Source organism: Cydia strobilella, chromosome 16, assembly GCF_947568885.1.
Source record: "Cydia strobilella chromosome 16, ilCydStro3.1, whole genome shotgun sequence".
In the NCBI taxonomy this organism is placed as follows: Eukaryota; Metazoa; Arthropoda; class Insecta; order Lepidoptera; family Tortricidae; genus Cydia; species Cydia strobilella.
Window position 1 is genome coordinate 10,185,213 of NC_086056.1, and position 19,816 is coordinate 10,205,028.

The 19,816-nt window shown below is 39.7% G+C and overlaps 3 protein-coding genes across 7 annotated transcripts in view; 1 reads left to right on the forward strand and 2 right to left on the reverse strand.

Annotated features, from left to right (window-relative positions):
* The first annotated feature begins 2 nt into the window (after positions 1 to 2).
* LOC134748384 (E3 ubiquitin-protein ligase synoviolin) lies at positions 3 to 13,335 on the forward strand. Its single transcript, XM_063683164.1, has 11 exons — positions 3 to 284; positions 519 to 611; positions 1,422 to 1,574; positions 2,011 to 2,205; positions 4,886 to 5,070; positions 6,734 to 6,876; positions 9,613 to 9,801; positions 11,893 to 12,095; positions 12,511 to 12,620; positions 12,705 to 12,875; positions 13,120 to 13,335. The coding sequence occupies exons 1-11, from the start codon at positions 156 to 158 to the stop codon at positions 13,187 to 13,189; spliced, it is 1,641 nt and encodes a 546-aa protein (XP_063539234.1). The 5' UTR covers positions 3 to 155; the 3' UTR covers positions 13,190 to 13,335.
* Positions 13,336 to 13,403: 68 nt separating this feature from the next.
* LOC134748383 (large ribosomal subunit protein mL37) lies at positions 13,404 to 17,066 on the reverse strand. Its single transcript, XM_063683163.1, has 5 exons — positions 16,809 to 17,066; positions 16,372 to 16,719; positions 15,803 to 16,092; positions 14,318 to 14,487; positions 13,404 to 13,694 (listed from the first exon to the last, which is right to left on the reverse strand). Exons 1-5 carry the CDS (start codon positions 16,985 to 16,987, stop codon positions 13,446 to 13,448), a joined length of 1,236 nt encoding a protein of 411 aa, XP_063539233.1. The 5' UTR covers positions 16,988 to 17,066; the 3' UTR covers positions 13,404 to 13,445.
* A 789-nt stretch (positions 17,067 to 17,855) lies between these two features.
* LOC134748301 (ETS-like protein pointed) overlaps positions 17,856 to 19,816 on the reverse strand; it is a 166,084-nt gene continuing 164,123 nt past the window's right edge. For all 5 annotated transcript variants that reach the window (XM_063683050.1, XM_063683049.1, XM_063683052.1 and 2 more), the window contains one exon: positions 17,856 to 19,696. In XM_063683050.1, the coding sequence (XP_063539120.1) occupies positions 19,633 to 19,696 (64 nt within the window). In that variant the 3' untranslated portion in view covers positions 17,856 to 19,632. The remainder of the gene's footprint in view (positions 19,697 to 19,816) is intronic.

Below are 19,816 nucleotides of genomic sequence, written 5' to 3' on the forward strand. Positions count from 1 at the left end.
ACGTCAAAATTATTTTTCTACCCCAGCGATGAGATACGATACGATGTTTTGAAAATGTATTTGCTAACAGTTGAGCGGTTTTGGTGGGCCTAAAATCATTTCCTCAGATACTTTATGAAATTTACAGTGTGTAGGGTTTCAGAAGTGAGATCAAAATGAAGGCTTTACTCGCAACTGTGTCGAGTCTCGTGCTCACGACCGTGGTCATCGGCAATGCCTACTACCAGAAGAAACAGTTTTACCCTTCGATAGTGTACCTAACTAATTCTAATCCTAGTATGGCTGTAAGTCTCCTAACACGCAACAGTACAATACAATTTATATAGCAATTACATCGTCTAAATACATTAAAATCCAATTAGATTCCAACAACATTAATTAATAACTGAATCGTTACACTCAAACGTATGACCTTTTCCATCTCGATAGCCTTCGCTAAGTGAAGTGTGTGGTATAATATTCGTTGGCCTTGCGGCCGGCAGGTCGTATCTTAATTTACAATGCTGTTTCTTCTCCAGGTGATGTACTTGCAAGCCTTCATATTAGTGTTATTGGTGGGAAAACTATTAAGGAAAATATTCTTCGGACAACTACGTCCTGCAGAGTTTGAGGTAAGCTTGTAACAATTTATTACATATATTTTTAAGCCGATACTTCTGAATCCTCATTGTAGCTTATTGTTATTTATAAACAATCTTTGAAGTAGGTCCTAACTTTACCTATTATCCTTTATTTATTACATAAATGTATTTATTGACTTCAGGTCTAGAATATCTTTGTTATGGCACTAAGTTTGTTTTCAGTGACCTTCCATTCACTCGGCCTAGGGTCTTTTTTATAATTTGTGACGTTTTCAACTAAAAGGTACCACATTGTCGCTTGTTGATAAGGTTGATTTCTAATTCAAGCTATATGGAAATAGCGCCTTACTGACAAGCGACAATATACCCTTTTGGTTGAAAATGGCACATTTTATCATACTTATTATTATCTTCACTAGTCTTAACTACGTATTTTTATAACTATAAAATGATTCAATCTAAATTCTATTTTGGACCTTAAGGTAATGCCTAAAACTTGAGTATATCAATTAGCTGAAACTCTAGACATAAATGTTAGTTAACACATTCTTGGACACGAATGCTATAGCATTAAGTCGCATAGTTTTTTGTTTCCTTTGGCCTATGACACATGACGTCAGTAGGCATCCACGAACATGTTAAACATTAAACCTAAATAATCCCTGATACCTAGTTAAAATATGTTTTGCCTCTTTCTAGCAAACATTTAAGTCATAAAATTTCAAGCCTCATCATCTCTTCAAATTCCTTATAAGAAAAGAATACAAAAAGATATGCCCTAAAAAGAGTGTTATGCTTTAAATTTAGAATTGAATTGTTAAGTCTTTATGTTTATTTCAGCACCTGATTGAGCGGTCCTGGTATGCAATAACGGAAACATGTTTAGCGTTCACTGTGTTTAGAGACGACTTCAATCCCAAATTCATTGCATTGTTTACACTCCTTCTCTTCTTGAAAGCATTCCACTGGCTGGCTGAAGACAGGGTTGATTATGTAAGTATATTTCAGTTGAATTATACAAATAGTACCTATTTTAGAGTGCTCTTACTAAAAATTAAAGTGAATAATTAGTTTGTTAAGATCTAAGTATGTTATCTTAAATAAACTTTAAAATAAATTAATTCATCTGTCTAAAATATATTAAAATAAATTAAAATGAGAACAAAAGTGAAATCTGATCATTTGGGTACTCTCTTTGCCTTAAATTCGACTGAATGATAATGTCAGCTCTGTTTACTGCCTGGATGCCTGGATGATGGTGATGGTGTTTAGGTGTTTAGGATGGTAATCCTGCAGTGTGTATATTTTTTACCAGAATTCAGATTATTGAATCTTCATTCAGGTTGATCTATTTATAAACAATACTTAAAATTAGAAATAAAGACAGATACAAGAAAGAAACAATTAAAGATTTTTTTTAAACAACCAGATGGAGCGTAGCCCTGTAATCGGCTGGCTGTTCCACGTGAGAATCCTCACCCTGCTGATGCTGCTTGCACAAGCCGACTTGTACTTCATCAGCCATGCGTACCAGGTCACCATCTCCAAGGGGCCCTCCGTGCAGCTGGTGTTCGGCTTTGAATACAGCATACTCATTATTATGATTGCCAATATTTTGATTAAGGTGAGTTTTAAATTAACTAGCTAATAACTTGTTGAAAGTTGTGCTGCTGTTAAAGATCCTTGAAATATGTAATAAGATGAAATTCAACTAATTAAATTAAATTAGTGACTTGTTTCTAATATTTAATAGGTACTAGCTTTTGCCCGCTTTACACCCCCTTATAGGATGACATCTGGAATAAAAACTACCCTATGTCCTTCGGGACTCTTATACCAAATTTCAACTAAATCGGTTCAGCGGTTTAAGCGTGAAGAGGTAACAGACAGACAGACACACTTTCGCATTTATAATATTAGTATGGAAGTCTTGAGTTTCACGGGAGTTTTCATGTTAAGATAAGTTAGGTGTCAGTTACGAATTTTATTAGTTATTTATTTATCAAACAAGTTAAACAGCACAACAGGTATGTCTTGGTTCTTCTTGTGCTAGGACAAATAGAATCTGTACAGCATACAATATTATATTTCATTACATAGGTTAGTATAGGATTCTTACAAAATTCTAAATTTAGTTAAATTAAAATTCAAGAAACATTGTTTCACGATTCTAAGGGTTAAAGGAGACTTTTTTACTACTAAGACTTCGCTGTCCGTCTGTCACCAGGCTGTATCTCGTGATCTGTGATAGCTAGACAGCTGAAATTTTCACAGATGATGTATTTCGGTTGCCGCTATAACAACAAGCAGAATAAAATAGAGATTTAAGTGGGGCTCCCATACAACAAACGTGATTTTTGAGCGAAGTTAAGCAACGGCGGGCGGGGTCAGTACTTGGATGGGTGACCGTTTTTATAGATAATGGTACGGAACCCTTCGTGTGCGAGTCCGACTCCCACTTGGCCGGTTTTTTTTCTATCATATTTAGAAAACTGTTGATTTTGTACCATGTTCTCATCAATATTCATTACGCACTTTTTATCTTTTGACACATGACTAATTCAACATTGACTTATTGAAAATATTTTTTCTTCTTAAATGGTGCTAATTACAGCTTTTGTCTCGTATGCCTTTTCATTTGATTTACTGTGTGGGTTTTATGCCCTCATAGACCACGGGCCAGGAGCATATATCACCAATCATCGCCTCCCGGCTGATAGTTTGTCAGGTGATAGTTATAGTTTAGATGCTATTTTAAATTTACAAAACCGCCAGCCGGTTGTATTGCGGTGGAAAAACCGTCAGCTGTCCACATGAACATGTAAAAAATACGCACCCTACCATTTTATATCCGCAAAGTTATTGAAACCCTGATAAAATGCTACGAGCAAAGTTTCATCGAGTGTAGTATTACTATTATAAAAAGGTAAAGCGCTTATTTTTTACATGTTCAGGCCACCAGCTGACGCTCTTTCCACCGCGATACAACCGACTGACGATTTTTTAAATTCACAATAGCATCTAAACTATCGTCTGACAAAGTATCAAGCGGGAGGCGATGACAATTTTTTTTACGGTTTTCGGAGGCTGCCATTCCTCAACCCACCAACGTAGTGGCAGCTGACGTCCACGAGGGTTCATTATACATAGCCGTTAATCACTTTACGAGTTTTCGCCCGGCAGGCGATTGGTCATGGAAATCTATTCCTGGCCCGCGGTCTATCTGGGTTTATTGCTATTATTAAAAAAAAATAAAGTTGCGTAATTTCTAAAAGGTTATTTAGTCTGACGTAAAAAGTTATACGTGTTACACGAGACCTAAAATATTTGCATCTCATGCCTTTTGAGTCTCTCACTACAGTCACTACTACACTCAACAATCTAAAATAGATTGCTTTTGCTGGCTAGCAACCACCTAGCAACTCAATAACCAACTTCGCTTTTTTGTTACACACATTGATATTCCGCATTATCCTCCAAACACAGTACAGAAACAATGCCATTTGAATTGGAAATCAATAGTGAAGGAAATATTATGGTGATTTTTGTTTTGTTTTAAAGTCGAAAGAAACAAGAAAATATAACTCTGTTCCAACAGGGGGTATTACACTGCAATGTTCTGCTGCCAGAGTTCTGCTGCCGCACTACCACCTATCGTAAACCATAGTGTAACTTATACTATACATAATGTGCCTTTAACTTTTTTTTGACAAGTTTTCATAGACAATAAAGTATGACATTGATGCATTAATGCGGTTTGTTTACAATGGGCCTACCGGGAAACGCGAAAATCGAAATTTAGTTATCTGCCTCTTTATCGCTCGAATATGCAAAAGATAGGGAGGTTAGAAAACGAAATTTCGATTTTCTTGTTTTGCGGAAGACCCTCGGATTGTGGTATTGGCGCCCCTTACGCAGAGTTTCGCGTAATATTCCCTATTGAAAATGGTTTTTAAAATTTAAAATTACATTGAAGTAATTAGTAGGACGGTAGGCCTTATGACTCTTACGAGGTTATCATGGGTTTCTATATTCCAGTCATGAGAATTAAGAATCTAGCTGCGTGCCGCGTGACTAAAATAAGTGGGTTAAACCGTCTAATTAGCTTGGAATTAAGAATCTGTATACAGTGGCGGATTTGCAGCGTTGGCCGCCCTAGGCCCAAGCCCTGTAGCAACTACTAGCCGCCCCTTTCTCAGCACTCATCTTACTTGCTGCCGCCCCTAACGTCTTGTCGCTCTAGGCCCGGGCCTACTTGGCCTTAGGGCAAAGCCGCCACTGTCTGTATAAGGCATTTGTTCCAGTACTGCCTCCACGCGATCGACTCGCGCTGGGAGGCGCCCTGGGAGAACAAGGCGGCCGTGCTGCTCTACACCGACCTGGCGATCAACTTCCTCAAAGTGCTGCTGTATATCGGCTTCGTGGCTATTATGGTCCGCATTTACACTCTACCTCTCTTCGCATTCCGCCCCATGTATGAGACGATGAGGTAAGCCCTGATAATACCCAACAGCAACGAAGTTTTTTGTCATTATAAAAATTCGCCGGGATGACGATAAATATCTTTAAGAATAATAAGAATGTTCTGTAGTCCTATCTACAATCAGAGTAAACTGACAGCAATTTGAAAAAGTTAGGCATATTTGGTGTAAAATGGTGGAGAAAAAAAAAATAACTTTCATCATAAGAATTATACACATGAAATACGCGCCCGAAAACTCTATTTAATTACTCTATCTAATTCTGTATTGCACAGAATTTTTGGTATTAAATAGGGTATTCTCCTACTAGTCAAATCAGTTTCTTTTTTTAAAACTGTCAAAACGATTTGCTAATATGGAATTTATATGAAACATTACACAATAACGACACAGTCAACTCACCTACTTTTATATTTCTATCCGATTTATTAAAATAGAACTTGTTGTTAAAAATAACTGCTATCTATGTTTTTCTAATAATTATCTGGTGCATGGTGTGAAATTATTTATTTTAAATACAGTCAAATACCCTATTAGAAGGTTGTGTTGTCTAGTAACGCTGTAAAATGTTAAAATGTAACATAAATATTCCAATAAATACTAATAGATTATGCACGTAAACGTCGTAAACTGATCGCATCGTGACGTACTTGTAAGGCGATTCCTCATTTTCTTATTAGGTATTTACGTTCATTTTATGTTCAACGATTATTAAATTTACTGAGATGACATATATCGTCTATTATCTCTACTTGGATATTCTCTATTTTCTTAGTGTGTTAATAGTTATTTCTTATACAAGGGTGCAAAGTTGTATTTTACCCGCGAGTGTGGAATTGAAACACGAGCAAGCGAAAGGATTCTATAGTTGAGTGGTTCTAAAATAGAATCCTGAGCGTAGCAAGTGTTTCAACACACGAGAAGTAAAATACATTTGCACCCGTGTGTAACACAAAACTTTTCACCTCACTATTGCGAGGAAAGTGCAACATCCGCAGGCGTTAGATCATCTTCATCACTGAAATCACTCATTTTTTTACGATATTATAACAAAAAACTGGAAATTCTGTATTTTTACGTGAGAAGTTTTTAAGTAAAAATTTTGTTGACAATGTTGACATTTCTGACGTATGAAATGTCAATGATGCGTTTTGAAATTGCATCGACTCAACTTGTGCGTTCAGAATTATATTTAACATCATTATTAAAAAACAAACGTTTCTTATGGAATTTTAAGGTTTATGACATAAAATCATTAAATAAAGCTAAATTTGGTATTTTTTATTAGATTCTCAAACCATTTGTTTAATGATAATTAATATCAAACGAATCATTATTATGAGCGTTTTACGTTTTGTTATCTGTCAAGCTACTTAAACACGCTCCATCCAAGGTCAAATTACTTTCCCCACTAGTGGATAAAATGCGTTTTTCCCCGCTTGTTTTAAAGGATAAAAGACGACTTTCCGAGCTAGTGAGGGGAAAATTTATTATTATTTTTGCTCTCATATTCTAAATACATTTACAAAAGATATTTTAAATATAATTAATAACGTTACCCGTTATTAATATATTTAATATGTCTGTGTCTCACGGAAGTTTTGTTATGTAAATTTACAAAAGATTTAAGAAAATAACATGACAACAAATTAAAACCTGCCAACTTTTCAGGAGTTTCAAAAAGGCATACAACGACGTGGTCCTATCTCGGCGCGCCATCCGCAACATGAACACCCTGTACCCGGACGCGACGGCAGAAGAGCTCGCGGCCGCCGACAACGAGTGCATCATCTGTCGAGAGGAGATGCATACTGGTAAGATACCTGTGAGTTGCAGTTGCACCAATCAAGACATGTTCCTACATGGACGGACATGAACACCCTGTAGCCTGAAACCACAGCAATCATGCATACTGCATGTGCCTACATACTGCATGGTAATATAAATACTTTGTGACTAGCAAGCACTATGTTGCTCTTCATCGGGACGAGCTATGTTCAAACAGAGGGGCTTACATAGTCATGTGTGATACATATTGGTAAGTAAGAGACTCGACTCCTATTTACTCGTATACTAGTCAATTATTTACGACACAAGTGCGGAAAGTAGGAAATTCGCAACGAGTGGTGATTAATTAAACCCGACCGAAGTGTTTTAAATCGACACGAGTTGCGAATTACCTATTCGCACGTGTATCGTACAACGTTTTACAGTACATTATGGCCCTTTAAATTTTCGACATAGGCACAGAAAGTGCTTATTCCCGCACTAGTGTACTGTAACTACCACCTGATCTGATGAATCTGTTTACCCGAACGATCTTCTAGTGATGCAATATGCAAAATAATGTTTGTTTACTCATTATAGGGTTAGGTACGTGTATTCAATAGCAATTTTTGCTATGATTTCAAAGAGGTAAAACTCCTCATTACATACCTACCTATTTAATTATCGCTTAAAGATAACATATTTGTCTTACCTGAGTTGCCTGCGTACACAACCTTATTGCATCCGTACAAAGTCTATTATCGTTTGACTCAATCTATAAACACCACGTCATAGTTTATACCTAGTCACGTAATCTCTATTGATTGAAACATTTGAATCAAATGAAAGTGAAACTCATTTTAAAATTTATCGTAAATACTATAAATAGTCGGTGTTATTTATTTTAAATTTAATGTGTTATTTGAAGGTTAAGTGAAATCTCGCATATGTAATTTGAATTTGTTATTTAATTCAAGGATGAACAAGTTGTTACATTTTCATGCATTACACGTTGAGATATTACGTACAGTCGCCATCAGATATATCGGAGCGGCCGAGGTGCTAAAAAAATATCTGAACACGCACCTAGCGCCTTGACAATAGAGGCGTGTTCAGATATTTGTGACCACCTTGGCCGCTCCGATATATCTGATGGCGACTGTACATACACAGATTTTACGTGTGTACTTTTGAAGGACGGGAATTATCATTCGTTGTGTTGTACTTGTTGTGTCCAGTTTTTATAGCATTTAAAAAAGTAAAATACCATAAGCAAACCGTGCGGGGAATGTAATATCAACATTCGATAATCATGTTTATATTTGCTTGCCGCTAAGAATCAATTTTGAGATGTTCTAGAACAGCACCTCACCATTAACGACGCACGTATGTGATAATAGTGTATAACGTATATATAGCGACGAAACCAGTGTGGTATTGTGCACATCAGTGGCGGGACGTCACACTAATTCGAAAACAAGCCGGACCTTATTTAGCTTTGTTTTAATTCAAGCGTATGTTGAATAAAACAGTGACAGAATTCTAATTAAATTAGTTGTATAAAGTGTTTACTGTGGGACTGGGTACATTAGTTTAATATTATCTTTATTTTAAGTTCTGAGAAATATTGTTATCTTCCCATAGACATAGACATAATTTATTGCTAATAAGGTATTACAGGTCACAATTTTTGTCACTTATTTCTACACATCTTACATCTTTTATTTATATCACTTAAATAAATATTATTTTTTTATTAAACAATTCAATATTACATATTATACATATTACACTATTGACTATTCTTTATAATCTGACGATGTGCATATAATGTGACGATGTAAACAAATTACGGCGTTAAGAGGAAAGTAGACGACTATTTACCAACAAACATAGTCCCCTTGCTATGCCCCTTTGTTTGATTTATTTTAATTTTTCATGATTATAAGAGTTAGGAGCTTCTAAATATTCACAATAGTAATATCCAAACAATAAAAATGGGATTGGTATGGAGATGCGGTCGTCTACTTTCCGCTTAATCGGAGTTTGGCCAAAATATTACGTAAACAATTGGTGTATATTAATGTATGCGTCATCTTTTCGGGGTTTTGAACGTGCTTGTGGTTCGGTTGTAGATATTATGAAACGCGTGGATGATCAGTTTAAAACCGTTTTGCGCATAGTTTCGAAAATGATCTGTTAATTGAGTAATTTAGATTAGAAGGTCAGTTGAGAATGCACGCACTGCAGAATGTGTCTTATTCATTTATTAGCTGCTGGGCTTTAGATTATCTATAGAAACTAATATCTATGCTATACGTGTATAAAAAAAATTAAGTACTTCATAATATGCATAATTCAAAAATTACCTAAAGCAACTTCTGATAATAGCTGAAGTTCGCGCACATAATGTTCTCACGAACTTCCAGAAAGGAAGAATTGTCTGAAGATTCGGGGGCTCGGGTGGCAAGCGGGACTCCCCTACGATGTGTATTAAAAGGGTGTATTTAATACACAATGTAACATTGTCCATTGAGTTATTATTACTATGGAGAAGCCATACGTACCAAACAATGAAATTGTAGCAATCGCAAGCTGTACCACGCGACCAAAATATCGTAAGCGCTGTGAATTTTAGGCGCTTACGATGTTTAGGTCGCGAGATGAATGCTCCGATTCCTACTATTTGTTGTCGGCCGTCAAGAACTCATGGCGCAAAATCTGTGCCGTTTCTATATATAGTAATAATAGTTCAATGACATTGTCGTCCGATATATTTGCAGGCGCAAAGAAGCTCCCGTGCAACCACATATTCCACGCGGCGTGCCTCCGGCTGTGGTTCCAGCGCCAGCAGACGTGCCCCACGTGCCGCCTCAACGTGCTGCGCGCGCCCGCGCCCGAGCCCGCGCCCGCCGCCGCCGCGCCGCCGCCGCAGGACGCCACGCCGCCGCCCCAAGCCAACATGCCGCCGCGTGAGTACACTGGCGAGGAGTGTTCCACCTGTAGTACCAGCGCCAGCAGACGTGCCCCACGTGCCGCCTCAACGTGCTGCGCGCGCCCGCGCCCGAGCCCGCGCCCGCCGCCGCCGCGCCGCCGCCGCAGGACGCCACGCCGCCGCCCCAAGCCAACATGCCGCCGCGTGAGTACACTGGCGAGGAGTGTTCCACCTGTAGTACCAGCGCCAGCAGACGTGCCCCACGTGCCGCCTCAACGTGCTGCGCGCGCCCGCGCCCGAGCCCGCGCCCGCCGCCGCCGCGCCGCCGCCGCAGGACGCCACGCCGCCGCCCCAAGCTAACATGCCGCCGCGTGAGTACACTGGCGAGGAGTGTTCCACCTGTAGTACCAGCGCCAGCAGACGTGCCCCACGTGCCGCCTCAACGTGCTGCGCGCGCCCGCGCCCGAGCCCGCGCCCGCCGCCGCCGCGCCGCGCCGCCGCCGCAGGACGCCACGCCGCCGCCCCAAGCTAACATGCCGCCGCGTGAGTACACTGGCGAGGAGTGTTCCACTTGTAGTACCAGCGCCAGCAGACGTGCCCCACGTGCCGTCTCAACGTGCTGCGCGCGCCCGCGCCCGCCGCCGCCCCAAGCTAACATGCCGCCGCGTGAGTACACTGGCGAGGAGTGTTCCACTTGTAGTACCAGCGCCAGCAGACGTGCCCCACGTGCCGTCTCAACGTGCTGCGCGCGCCCGCGCCCGCCGCCGCCCCAAGCTAACATGCCGCCGCGTGAGTACACTGGCGAGGAGTGTTCCACTTGTAGTACCAGCGCCAGCAGACGTGCCCCACGTGCCGCCTCAACGTGCTGCGCGCGCCCGCGCCCGAGCCCGCGCCCGCCGCCGCCGCGCCGCGCCGCCGCCGCAGGACGCCACGCCGCCGCCCCAAGCTAACATGCCGCCGCGTGAGTACACTGGCGAGGAGTGTTCCACTTGTAGTACCAGCGCCAGCAGACGTGCCCCACGTGCCGTCTCAACGTGCTGCGCGCGCCCGCGCCCGCCGCCGCCCCAAGCTAACATGCCGCCGCGTGAGTACACTGGCGAGGAGTGTTCCACTTGTAGTACCAGCGCCAGCAGACGTGCCCCACGTGCCGTCTCAACGTGCTGCGCGCGCCCGCGCCCGCCGCCGCCCCAAGCTAACATGCCGCCGCGTGAGTACACTGGCGAGGAGTGTTCCACTTGTAGTACCAGCGCCAGCAGACGTGCCCCACGTGCCGTCTCAACGTGCTGCGCGCGCCCGCGCTTGCCGCCGCCCCAAGCTAACATGCCGCCGCGTGAGTACACTGGCGAGGAGTGTTCCACTTGTAGTACCAGCGCCAGCAGACGTGCCCCACGTGCCGTCTCAACGTGCTGCGCGCGCCCGCGCCCGCCGCCGCCCCAAGCTAACATGCCGCCGCGTGAGTACACTGGCGAGGAGTGTTCCACCTGTGGTTCTAGCGACACAGACCTGCCCCACTTGCCGTCTGAACCTGCTGCGTAATTACACTGACGAGCTGCGAAGATCGGCCTGTGGTTCTAGCCGTAGGGTTGCCATACGTCCCTATACACCGGGACATATCCTCGTTTGAAACTTGATCGTGGTGTTCCCGTGATGTCCCGGAATATACCCTGCTATTTGAAATTGATCTTCTCATGCCTTAGCTATGCCTAAAATTGCTAGCTCAACTAATGTTAAAAGTTTAGTGACACTGTTTTAGAAGGGTCCATGTCAATAAATCTAAACTAAAAATACTTCAACGTTGTTTTAAACACGCAAAAAAATGTTCTCGAAAGTAAATAATATCTAGTATATCTGTATAAGTACTAATAAATTATTAAAGTTGTGCTTTATATCGCTTAAACATAATTTTGGCTAAACAATATTTTTAACTTTTAAGAAACAGAGCAGACAGAACCTAAATCTGTGTATAATTAAAAAGTCGGGTCGCGCCAATAACCTAACTTTATACTTACTTACACTCTATGTTATTAACCATAGTTTAATAAGTCTTACAAATGTGCAATTGCTAACAATCTCATGAATATTTATGTCTGCATTAAATTAGATTGATAACCACATGTGTTGTCAACAGCAATGATGGGCATGGGCCCAATGCCCATGGGCATGGGTATCCCGGGCATGCCGGGCATGCCGGGCATGCCGATGGGCATGGGCTGGGCCGCGCCGCCGCCGCCGCCGCCGCCGCCGCGCCCCGCCGCGCTGGCTAGTCTCACTGAGGACGAACTTAGAAGATTGGAAGGCACGGAGAGGAGAAACGTTGAGGCGCGCCTTTTGGTCAGTTTATTTATATTATTGTATTTTGTTTTTGGCCTACTACACCTTGTATTTACAAAATATTATGCTCAGGTTTCATTTCGGTTTTATGAAGATTAAAAGAAATAAAATGTAATAAAACCAAATAATTTTATTTCTGAACGTGTGAATAGCTAAATTCGAAGTTCGGACATTACTCTATTAATCATCTTCTAGATCTTTACGTTACGGGCATAATTCTATGTAAATATTTCATTTATAAATTATACAATCATTCGCTTCGCTCGCCAGTCACTGATTCACTTGTGAATCTTTTCTTGATTACAAAATATTTATCAATGAAACTATTACACCTAGTTTTGTTTGTTTGTACTATTACCGTAAATATATTGTGTGTTATATGTTTAAATTACTAAATAAACCAATATGTTGACAGCTGCTCCGTGAGATCCAGGCGATGTTGGACGCGTCCGTGCTCCTGATGCACCAGTACTCGGCGGTCGCCAACCTGCAGAACAGTGCCAACGTAGCCACGCAAACTGACTTGTGAGTTATTAATATGCACCGCATCTGCTCTCTGATATTTAAGCTAAGCGACCCTTTCGACACATAATATGTTCTAATGTTTAGATCCGGCGAGCCCGCGGAGGTTCCAAAATCCGCTCCCACGCCTTGGAACGAGCCCGACGTGGCGCCCGGCACCTCCGGCTCCAGCAGCCCGCGGCCGCCGTCGCCGACTCCTTCGTCTAGCAAAGCCGTCCTAGCGCCGACACTACGACCTGCCGCTTTAGATACTGACAGGTACGGCAAAATTAAAAAATGTTGGTGGCTGTTTTATATGCTTAGCTGATCATTGCACTTGATGACTGAGAATCGTGCCCAACAATAATAATGTAATTTAACAATAATGTGCCTCTATGTGAGGCAGTGACAGACACATGCTTTTATGTGAAGTGGAGCCTCCTTGTTGGCATCAAACCTCATTAGAATCTGACTACGACTTATCCAAGTATGCTCCATAAGCACCTTTCATGTTTTTTTGCAGAGAGAAGACTGACGCCGACGCCGAGGAGCTGAGAAGACGTAGACTGCAAAAATTCACTTTGGATAAATGAGCTTTTATAGAACTTTTTCGTTCCAATTTCTTAAAACTACTATTTATGTAAAAAGTGTTTCGGTAAACGTAAGCATTGTGTATTCTAATCATAAATAAATGTATTTATGTTCCTGTAAATATAAAGAGATATGCACATGAATACAATACGATAATACTTACTTTACTTTCTGTCATCACATCTAGGTTAGGTAAACAAAGTAAAACAAAAGTGATTTAGTTCTACGATTATTATTTCCTACAAAAACTACAATATCTTAACAGTTATAGAAGGCGTTGATATATCCGTATATTTTAGGGTTATAATTTTCTAAAACAGGCATCCCACTGAAGTACCGGCTGGAGTCGTACAACTTCATGTTGTTCTTGCAGTACCATACATTTTTTGTTCCTTCCTTCCCATCAACATTTAACGTGTTCAGTTCAAACACCCCAAAATGGTACAATTGCCCGTCAGTTTGGATACAGTTAACGTATACTGGTTCAGGTAAATCCTTAACATTCTCCTGTAAGTAAGTGTAAGAAATTAGTGACAGTAAGATTGAAAATAAATTATTTTAATTACAATAATAGTTTCTAAATTTCACTACATGCTATAAAACAAATTCCCATGCCATGTAGTTTTATTCCCACTTAAGAGATGGGTTTTACTTTTAGTATAGGTAATGATAATTTTGACAAATATATATTTGGTAGTCAGTGAAGTCACACAATGCATTGTTTTTATACATACAATTTCATATATGTATATTATTATATATGATATTTGCTATTCAGTCAAGTCACACAATGCATTATTTTTATACAGTACGTAAAATATTCCCAGTCTTGTAACCGGTTTTCGACATGAAATTCAGATTCAGAACTTAGATTCCGAGTAAAATGCGAATTTCTCCAAGATGGTACACATTTTCCAAGATGGCGGCGGTTCCTCGAGGTACCCAAATGTATTGTGTGGACATGAAAAAGAGATCTTCAATTAACATACATACAAAATTTCAGGACTGTTCCAGAGATTTCGAGGTTTGTTCTATTCCGATTGTACTATCTGTAAATTTTTATAATCTATAACTATAACCCCACAAGAAAAAACGAAAACCAAGCCAAACAATAGTAAAAAGATAATTACCCCATGAAGTTGTTTGGCGTACGCAGTGGCTACCGTGAAGGCGTGCGTGAGTGACCTGCCCAAGATCTGGTTAGGAGTAACAGGTGTCTCATAGATGTTGTTCACTTCTGTCTTGTTGAAATGGAGCCATGTTGTGTGTGGGTGCTTGATGGATACAGTAGGTTTGAATGCTGGAATCAACATAAATAAATATACATCTAGCATCATTTTTAGGGTTCCGTACCCAAAGGGTAAAAACGGTACCCTATTACTAAGACTCCGCTGTCCGTCTGTCTGTCTGTCACCAGGCTGTATCTCATGAACCGTGATAGCTAGACGGTTGAAATTTTCAAAGATGGTGTATTTCTGTTGCCGCTATAACAACAAATACTAAAAACAGAATAAAATTAATATTTAAGGGGGGCTCCCATACAACAAACGTGTTTTTTTGCCGTTTTTTGCGTAATGGTACGGAACCCTTCGTGCGCGAGTCCGACTCGCACTTGGCCGGTTTTAAAGTTTTATTTTGAAGAATGATTTTTCTTTTAAGGCCATGCTCTGAAAAAATGTCTGCAGTCTTATTGCCATAACTTCCAATAATGCATGGGTAAGATGGTGGTTGTTAAATAAGTGAAACAACTTTCTCTTACTTTTTTTATTTTTTAAATCTAGTTTTTATAGAGGCTTTGGACACTCTAGGTGAACATGTCAGCCTCATGGGTGCTTTCATAGTTCCCTACTTAAGGGAGAGGTTTTAAAGTTTTATTTTGAAGAATGATTTTTCTTTTAAGGCCATGCTCTGAAAAAATGTCTGCAGTCTTATTGCCATAACTTCCAATAATGCATGGGTAAGATGGTGGTTGTTAAATAAGTGAAACAACTTTCTCTTACTTTTTTTTATTTTTTAAATCTAGTTTTTATAGAGGCTTTGGACACTCTAGGTGAACATGTCAGCCTCATGGGTGCTTTCATAGTTCCCTACTTAAGGGAGAGGTCAATAAAGTGGTAAACACTAATTGCTTTGTCCGATATAGGCTCTGCCAACCAACAATTGATCTGTCCATTGTGCATGGAGCCCAGACTACCAAAAAATTTCTCTTACTTCCAAGAAACTATGCTACTATTGTCACCTGGCTGATGGGAGTAAATGAAAACAAAAAAGCTGATCCGACCAGATGCAATCATAGACATCTTTTTTGAGAATAGCCATTCTATGCGCCATAGAGCAAGAAAGAGTATTGGTTGCAGCTGCTGAAGGGATTCAATTTATAGTAAGAGTTTTATACCTTAATACTGCTATATCAAATAAATAATTTTGAATACCAGTTTAGAAGATAGGAGCATTGTTATTTGTGCCATTTTCAACCAAAAGGGTACTTATTGTCGGTTGTCAATAAGACGCTATTTCCATAAAGCTTCAATTTGTAATCAACCTTATCGACAAGCAACAATGTGGTACCTTTTAGTTGAAAAGTAACAAGAAAAATATACCAATCTGAAACTTACGATATAGGCTCTTCTCAATATAAAAATGTTCTGGAGGCAGAGTGGCTGTATGTTTGACAGGATACAAGTCAGGTATTTTAACATATGGTATATCACTCCCAGCAACCTCATGTTTCAGAGGCTTATTGCTTGTGACCAGTATATGTGACAGGTCTTGGAACTGGATGAGTTCATCCTCCTTATCGAAGGTTGTGTGGCTCTCAACATCATTTGACACATATTTTGTCTGTGTGACTTCAGAGTCACTGCTGCGCTCCACAAGTTGAAGCAGTTTGTTGGTCAATATGAGGCTGAAAGGGACAAAACATCAAATCAACAGTGTAAGGCTACAAGTACAAGTATAACAACAACAACAAGGGTACAAGTTAATTTGTATTAGTTGTGTACAGAATTCAGATGGAATGAATTATTATATTATTTCTACATAGATCAAGGGCGCTTTTTATATTTTTGAGCTGCTAAAAAAAAACAAAATTTATTACATATTCAATTCTCTGCCAGTCAAGTATTTTTAACTTGACTGTCTTGCTTTAAAGTGGAGCAAGAGAAAAAGAAAAAATATGTCTTACTTTCGTCTCCTATCTGTAATTCCCAATATTCTTGGGAATGTAAAAGCTGGCCTTTCAAGGTCCTTGATTTTAGGCAATTTCTCTTGTTCACAATCAAACACGTTTGCAGATAAGATCGCTTTTTTCACGCATTCGTGCAAAGCTTTTGGGGCGGGCACTGTCGCTAGTTCTTCAATTTTTGATGGCAGTATATCCTCTGCTATGATTGTTTTAGTAAGAACTTGAGCTTGTGAAACGCCTTCAAGTAGTACACTGTTGCTCTTAAGGGTGTAACATGGTCTCTCTTTATAGTCTGGATGGTTAACGTCGAATGGCAGTGGTTTTTCGTACTGACCTACTATTTCAATGCTGAAAATGAAAGTATTACAATTTAAATAACCTATCACGATATCCGGAGGTTATAAACCAGTACTTTATTATACGCGTATGATACTTACGGTTCTGTATGCTCTCGCTTTTCCTTTACAAACTCGAGGGCATCCACAACAGAAACACCTTTAGCTTTTAACTTCTCTGCAACGCCACTTTCAATAGGAACGCGTTTTCCTTGTATTTTCCAATGCTTCTTAAACATAAAACCAATATGTTGTCTGTTCAACACTTGCGTTATGCGCATTTTTATTTATTTCTAATCAAAATTGTGTAAACTGCAATTGATTGTTACGATATAACCTAAAAATTACCACCTCAAACAAATGACATTGACACTTGACATTGACAGTAGACTGACAGAGCCACTTGTATTAAAAAAAAATCTGCTTTGGATGCTGGTTGTTTTGCCAGAATGTTTTTGTTCCACTTGTGGCACACACTCGATCTGGATCATAGAGAATACCGAGGATTAACCAGAAAGAGTAGTATAATATTGACCATCCAGATAATACATACCTAAAGCGGCGCGAAGCCGCGAACGCGAGTGTGGAGCCTAGTTCGCTGATTAGCGAACTAGGCTCCACACTCGCGTTCGCCCTTAAAAGGGTTTCTAAGTTAGGGATAGGAATATTTTGAAAATTTAAATTTAATAGAAAAATTAACGTACATAAATTTGTGCCCCATCATTCAATAGGGTTTTAAAAATGATTTCAAGGTATTTAAGATCATTTTTTGCTTAAATAAATACTTTGGGAGATAATCGAACCGAAAGTCTTAAGAGATTATGAACCTGACTCAACAGTTTTCTAGTTTTTTATTATTTTTCTAGCTAAACTTTGTTTTGCTTTCTTATACTTGTATAAAATTTAAGAATCTTAAAAAAATCTAAGGAAACGTGTGTATAAGAAGAGCGTATGTTCTAAAGAAACTTACGGCAGTTATGCCCTTTTGACGGTACCACAATTGTACCAAAAAAAAGTTTGTAGGTAATTAGGGAAATTATGTGACCTCAACAATGAACTTTCGAAGAAACCAGTCTCATCGAGGGGACATTTTTGTTAACTATCCTTTTTAGCTAAACAAAAGGTGTGATATGCAAAGGAAACAACAAGTGATTTCGTAAATATATATTTTTAATTTTATATCTTCCATCAATACATACAACGACACTTATACATTCAAAATTTGGCCATAACTACAAAATAGGTCTCACTTCGTAATGGCAGGTCGCTTGCAGAAATACAGGGGCCTAGCGGCCTGTCTGCAGACACTGGGACAACGGGGAAGACAACATTCTCAGTAGGAAGTTTAACATAGAGCGAACAGCACCGCAACTAAGTGCCTCCGCTGTCTTTCGAGGATAAACGAAAAATAGTATGAGCATGAGCAACGCCAACTGGCGCGGACGCGTGCGACGGATTTTTATCCGCGATGGGCGGCACTCGCTCCCTGCACCAGCGCAAAACAGCGGAAACACTAAATAAAACACACAACACACGACATTAGCTACCGCACTGCGGTGCGCTCCGTGTGATCTGCGCTTAACAGGCATAGTCCAACTTAATTTAATTTTGCACATTGTACATACCTATTCGTAGGCAAGTATGATATTGATGGAGGAAAAATATTTTACAAAATAAACCTTAACGAAATATCTTCGGTGTATGCTAGGAGCTATAAAAAATGAAAATAATACAACTAATTAATTTCATTACTAGACGTTACATTCCGTTACCACGAGATCAGCGACGGTGTCGCCCGGTGTGTATAATTTCCTTTTGGACGAGCCCTTGGGCATGCGAAAAAGGAACTTTATGCCCATGCACTTGGGTGCATTTTAACTAGTCAGAAATGGCATTGCAAAAAGAGAATTGAACCCGTAGTAAACCCCCTGCCGAAGGTTAGAGTAAGCCCTTTGGTAGTTTACTAAACTGTTACCAATTGGTGGGTATAGAGTTAATTATACAGATTTTACAATCTTTGGACTTTTTAAAATATTTTGCGTATAATTTAAAAAACTTTCTTCACCATTCGATTCTAACTATGCTTTTATTCTTACAGCATATTGCAACAATTTGCGAATCAAACATACAACACTTAATACTTACTATAATATAATACTTACCTAATTATTTTTATAAAGTACCTAACAAAATTAACTTATATTTACAGTTACCATTAAATTTATAGCAGAATTTTACTATTTCAGTACTCAAGTATACATAATCGTGTTCGTTTCCTGGTGCTGGTAGAAACGTTCAAGCCAAAACGTTCAGATTTATAATTTCAATACAATAATTGATGAAGCATCTTAATACTGTCGCAAACTTGACTTTTGATGCAAACAAATGGAAATGAATGATTTCGAATAACAGTCAATAATGTCATGAAACTCATGAAGTGTAAGGCACCGTTGGTTTCTGGGACTTAATAAATAATAATGTAAATTTTAGATGATTATAGTACCCTGAACCACTTAGGTCCGCTAAGCTTCGGCGAAGCCTCGTGATATCCACTGGTTATGAGATCAAAACTGAATATAGTTGAAAAAACTTAAGGTCGTGTACACGAGCAAATCTCTATTAATGTGATGATCGTTGTAACTTTGAAAATCGGCCAGTACACGCTTATCACAAGATATTGCATTTAAAGTTTGGCAAGCCATTTTCGCCAGTTGAAAGAGGCGGCAAATTCAAAAAATGTAGGCGCGACGGGTTGTCCCCATAGAAAATTTGAATTTCGCGCCTTTTTCTACTGACAAAGTGGGTTTGCCAATAGGAGACATTTGAAAATTTCATAGACAATATACAGTTCCGAGTGTTTTTTTAAATGAAATATGGCAGCGTGCCAGATCGGTGCGTTTCTGCGGGTGATTGGTGACGTGCGTGTTCAGTCGTCGTCCTTCTTTTCCATCTTCGGTTCGTACATCGCGTGCAGTTGCTCTGGTGAGATTCTGTAACAAAAATGATTAATATAAATATTAATTAATCCAGACACTATAGAAATGAGAAAACAATGTTTCCTAATCCAACGCTTTTGCTAAAATATTTTGTATTGTGGCGCTGCCGTATTT

What these genes read in the sequence shown, in the direction of transcription:
- LOC134748384 (XM_063683164.1), top strand. Translation starts at nt 156, where the DNA reads ATGAAGGCTTTACTCGCAACTGTGTCGAGTCTCGTGCTCACGACCGTG. An exon ending in CCAAGCCAACATGCCGCCGC is followed by an intron (nt 9,802 to 11,892) that starts GTGAGTACACTG and finishes TGTTGTCAACAG; the next exon opens with CAATGATGGGCATGGGCCCA. An exon ending in GTAGCCACGCAAACTGACTT is followed by an intron (nt 12,621 to 12,704) that starts GTGAGTTATTAA and finishes TCTAATGTTTAG; the next exon opens with ATCCGGCGAGCCCGCGGAGG.
- LOC134748383 (XM_063683163.1), bottom strand. Translation starts at nt 16,987, where the DNA reads ATGCGCATAACGCAAGTGTTGAACAGACAACATATTGGTTTTATGTTT. An exon ending in AAGCGAGAGCATACAGAACC is followed by an intron (nt 16,720 to 16,808) that starts GTAAGTATCATA and finishes TTTCATTTTCAG; the next exon opens with CATTGAAATAGTAGGTCAGT. An exon ending in ATTACAGATAGGAGACGAAA is followed by an intron (nt 16,093 to 16,371) that starts GTAAGACATATT and finishes TGTCCCTTTCAG; the next exon opens with CCTCATATTGACCAACAAAC.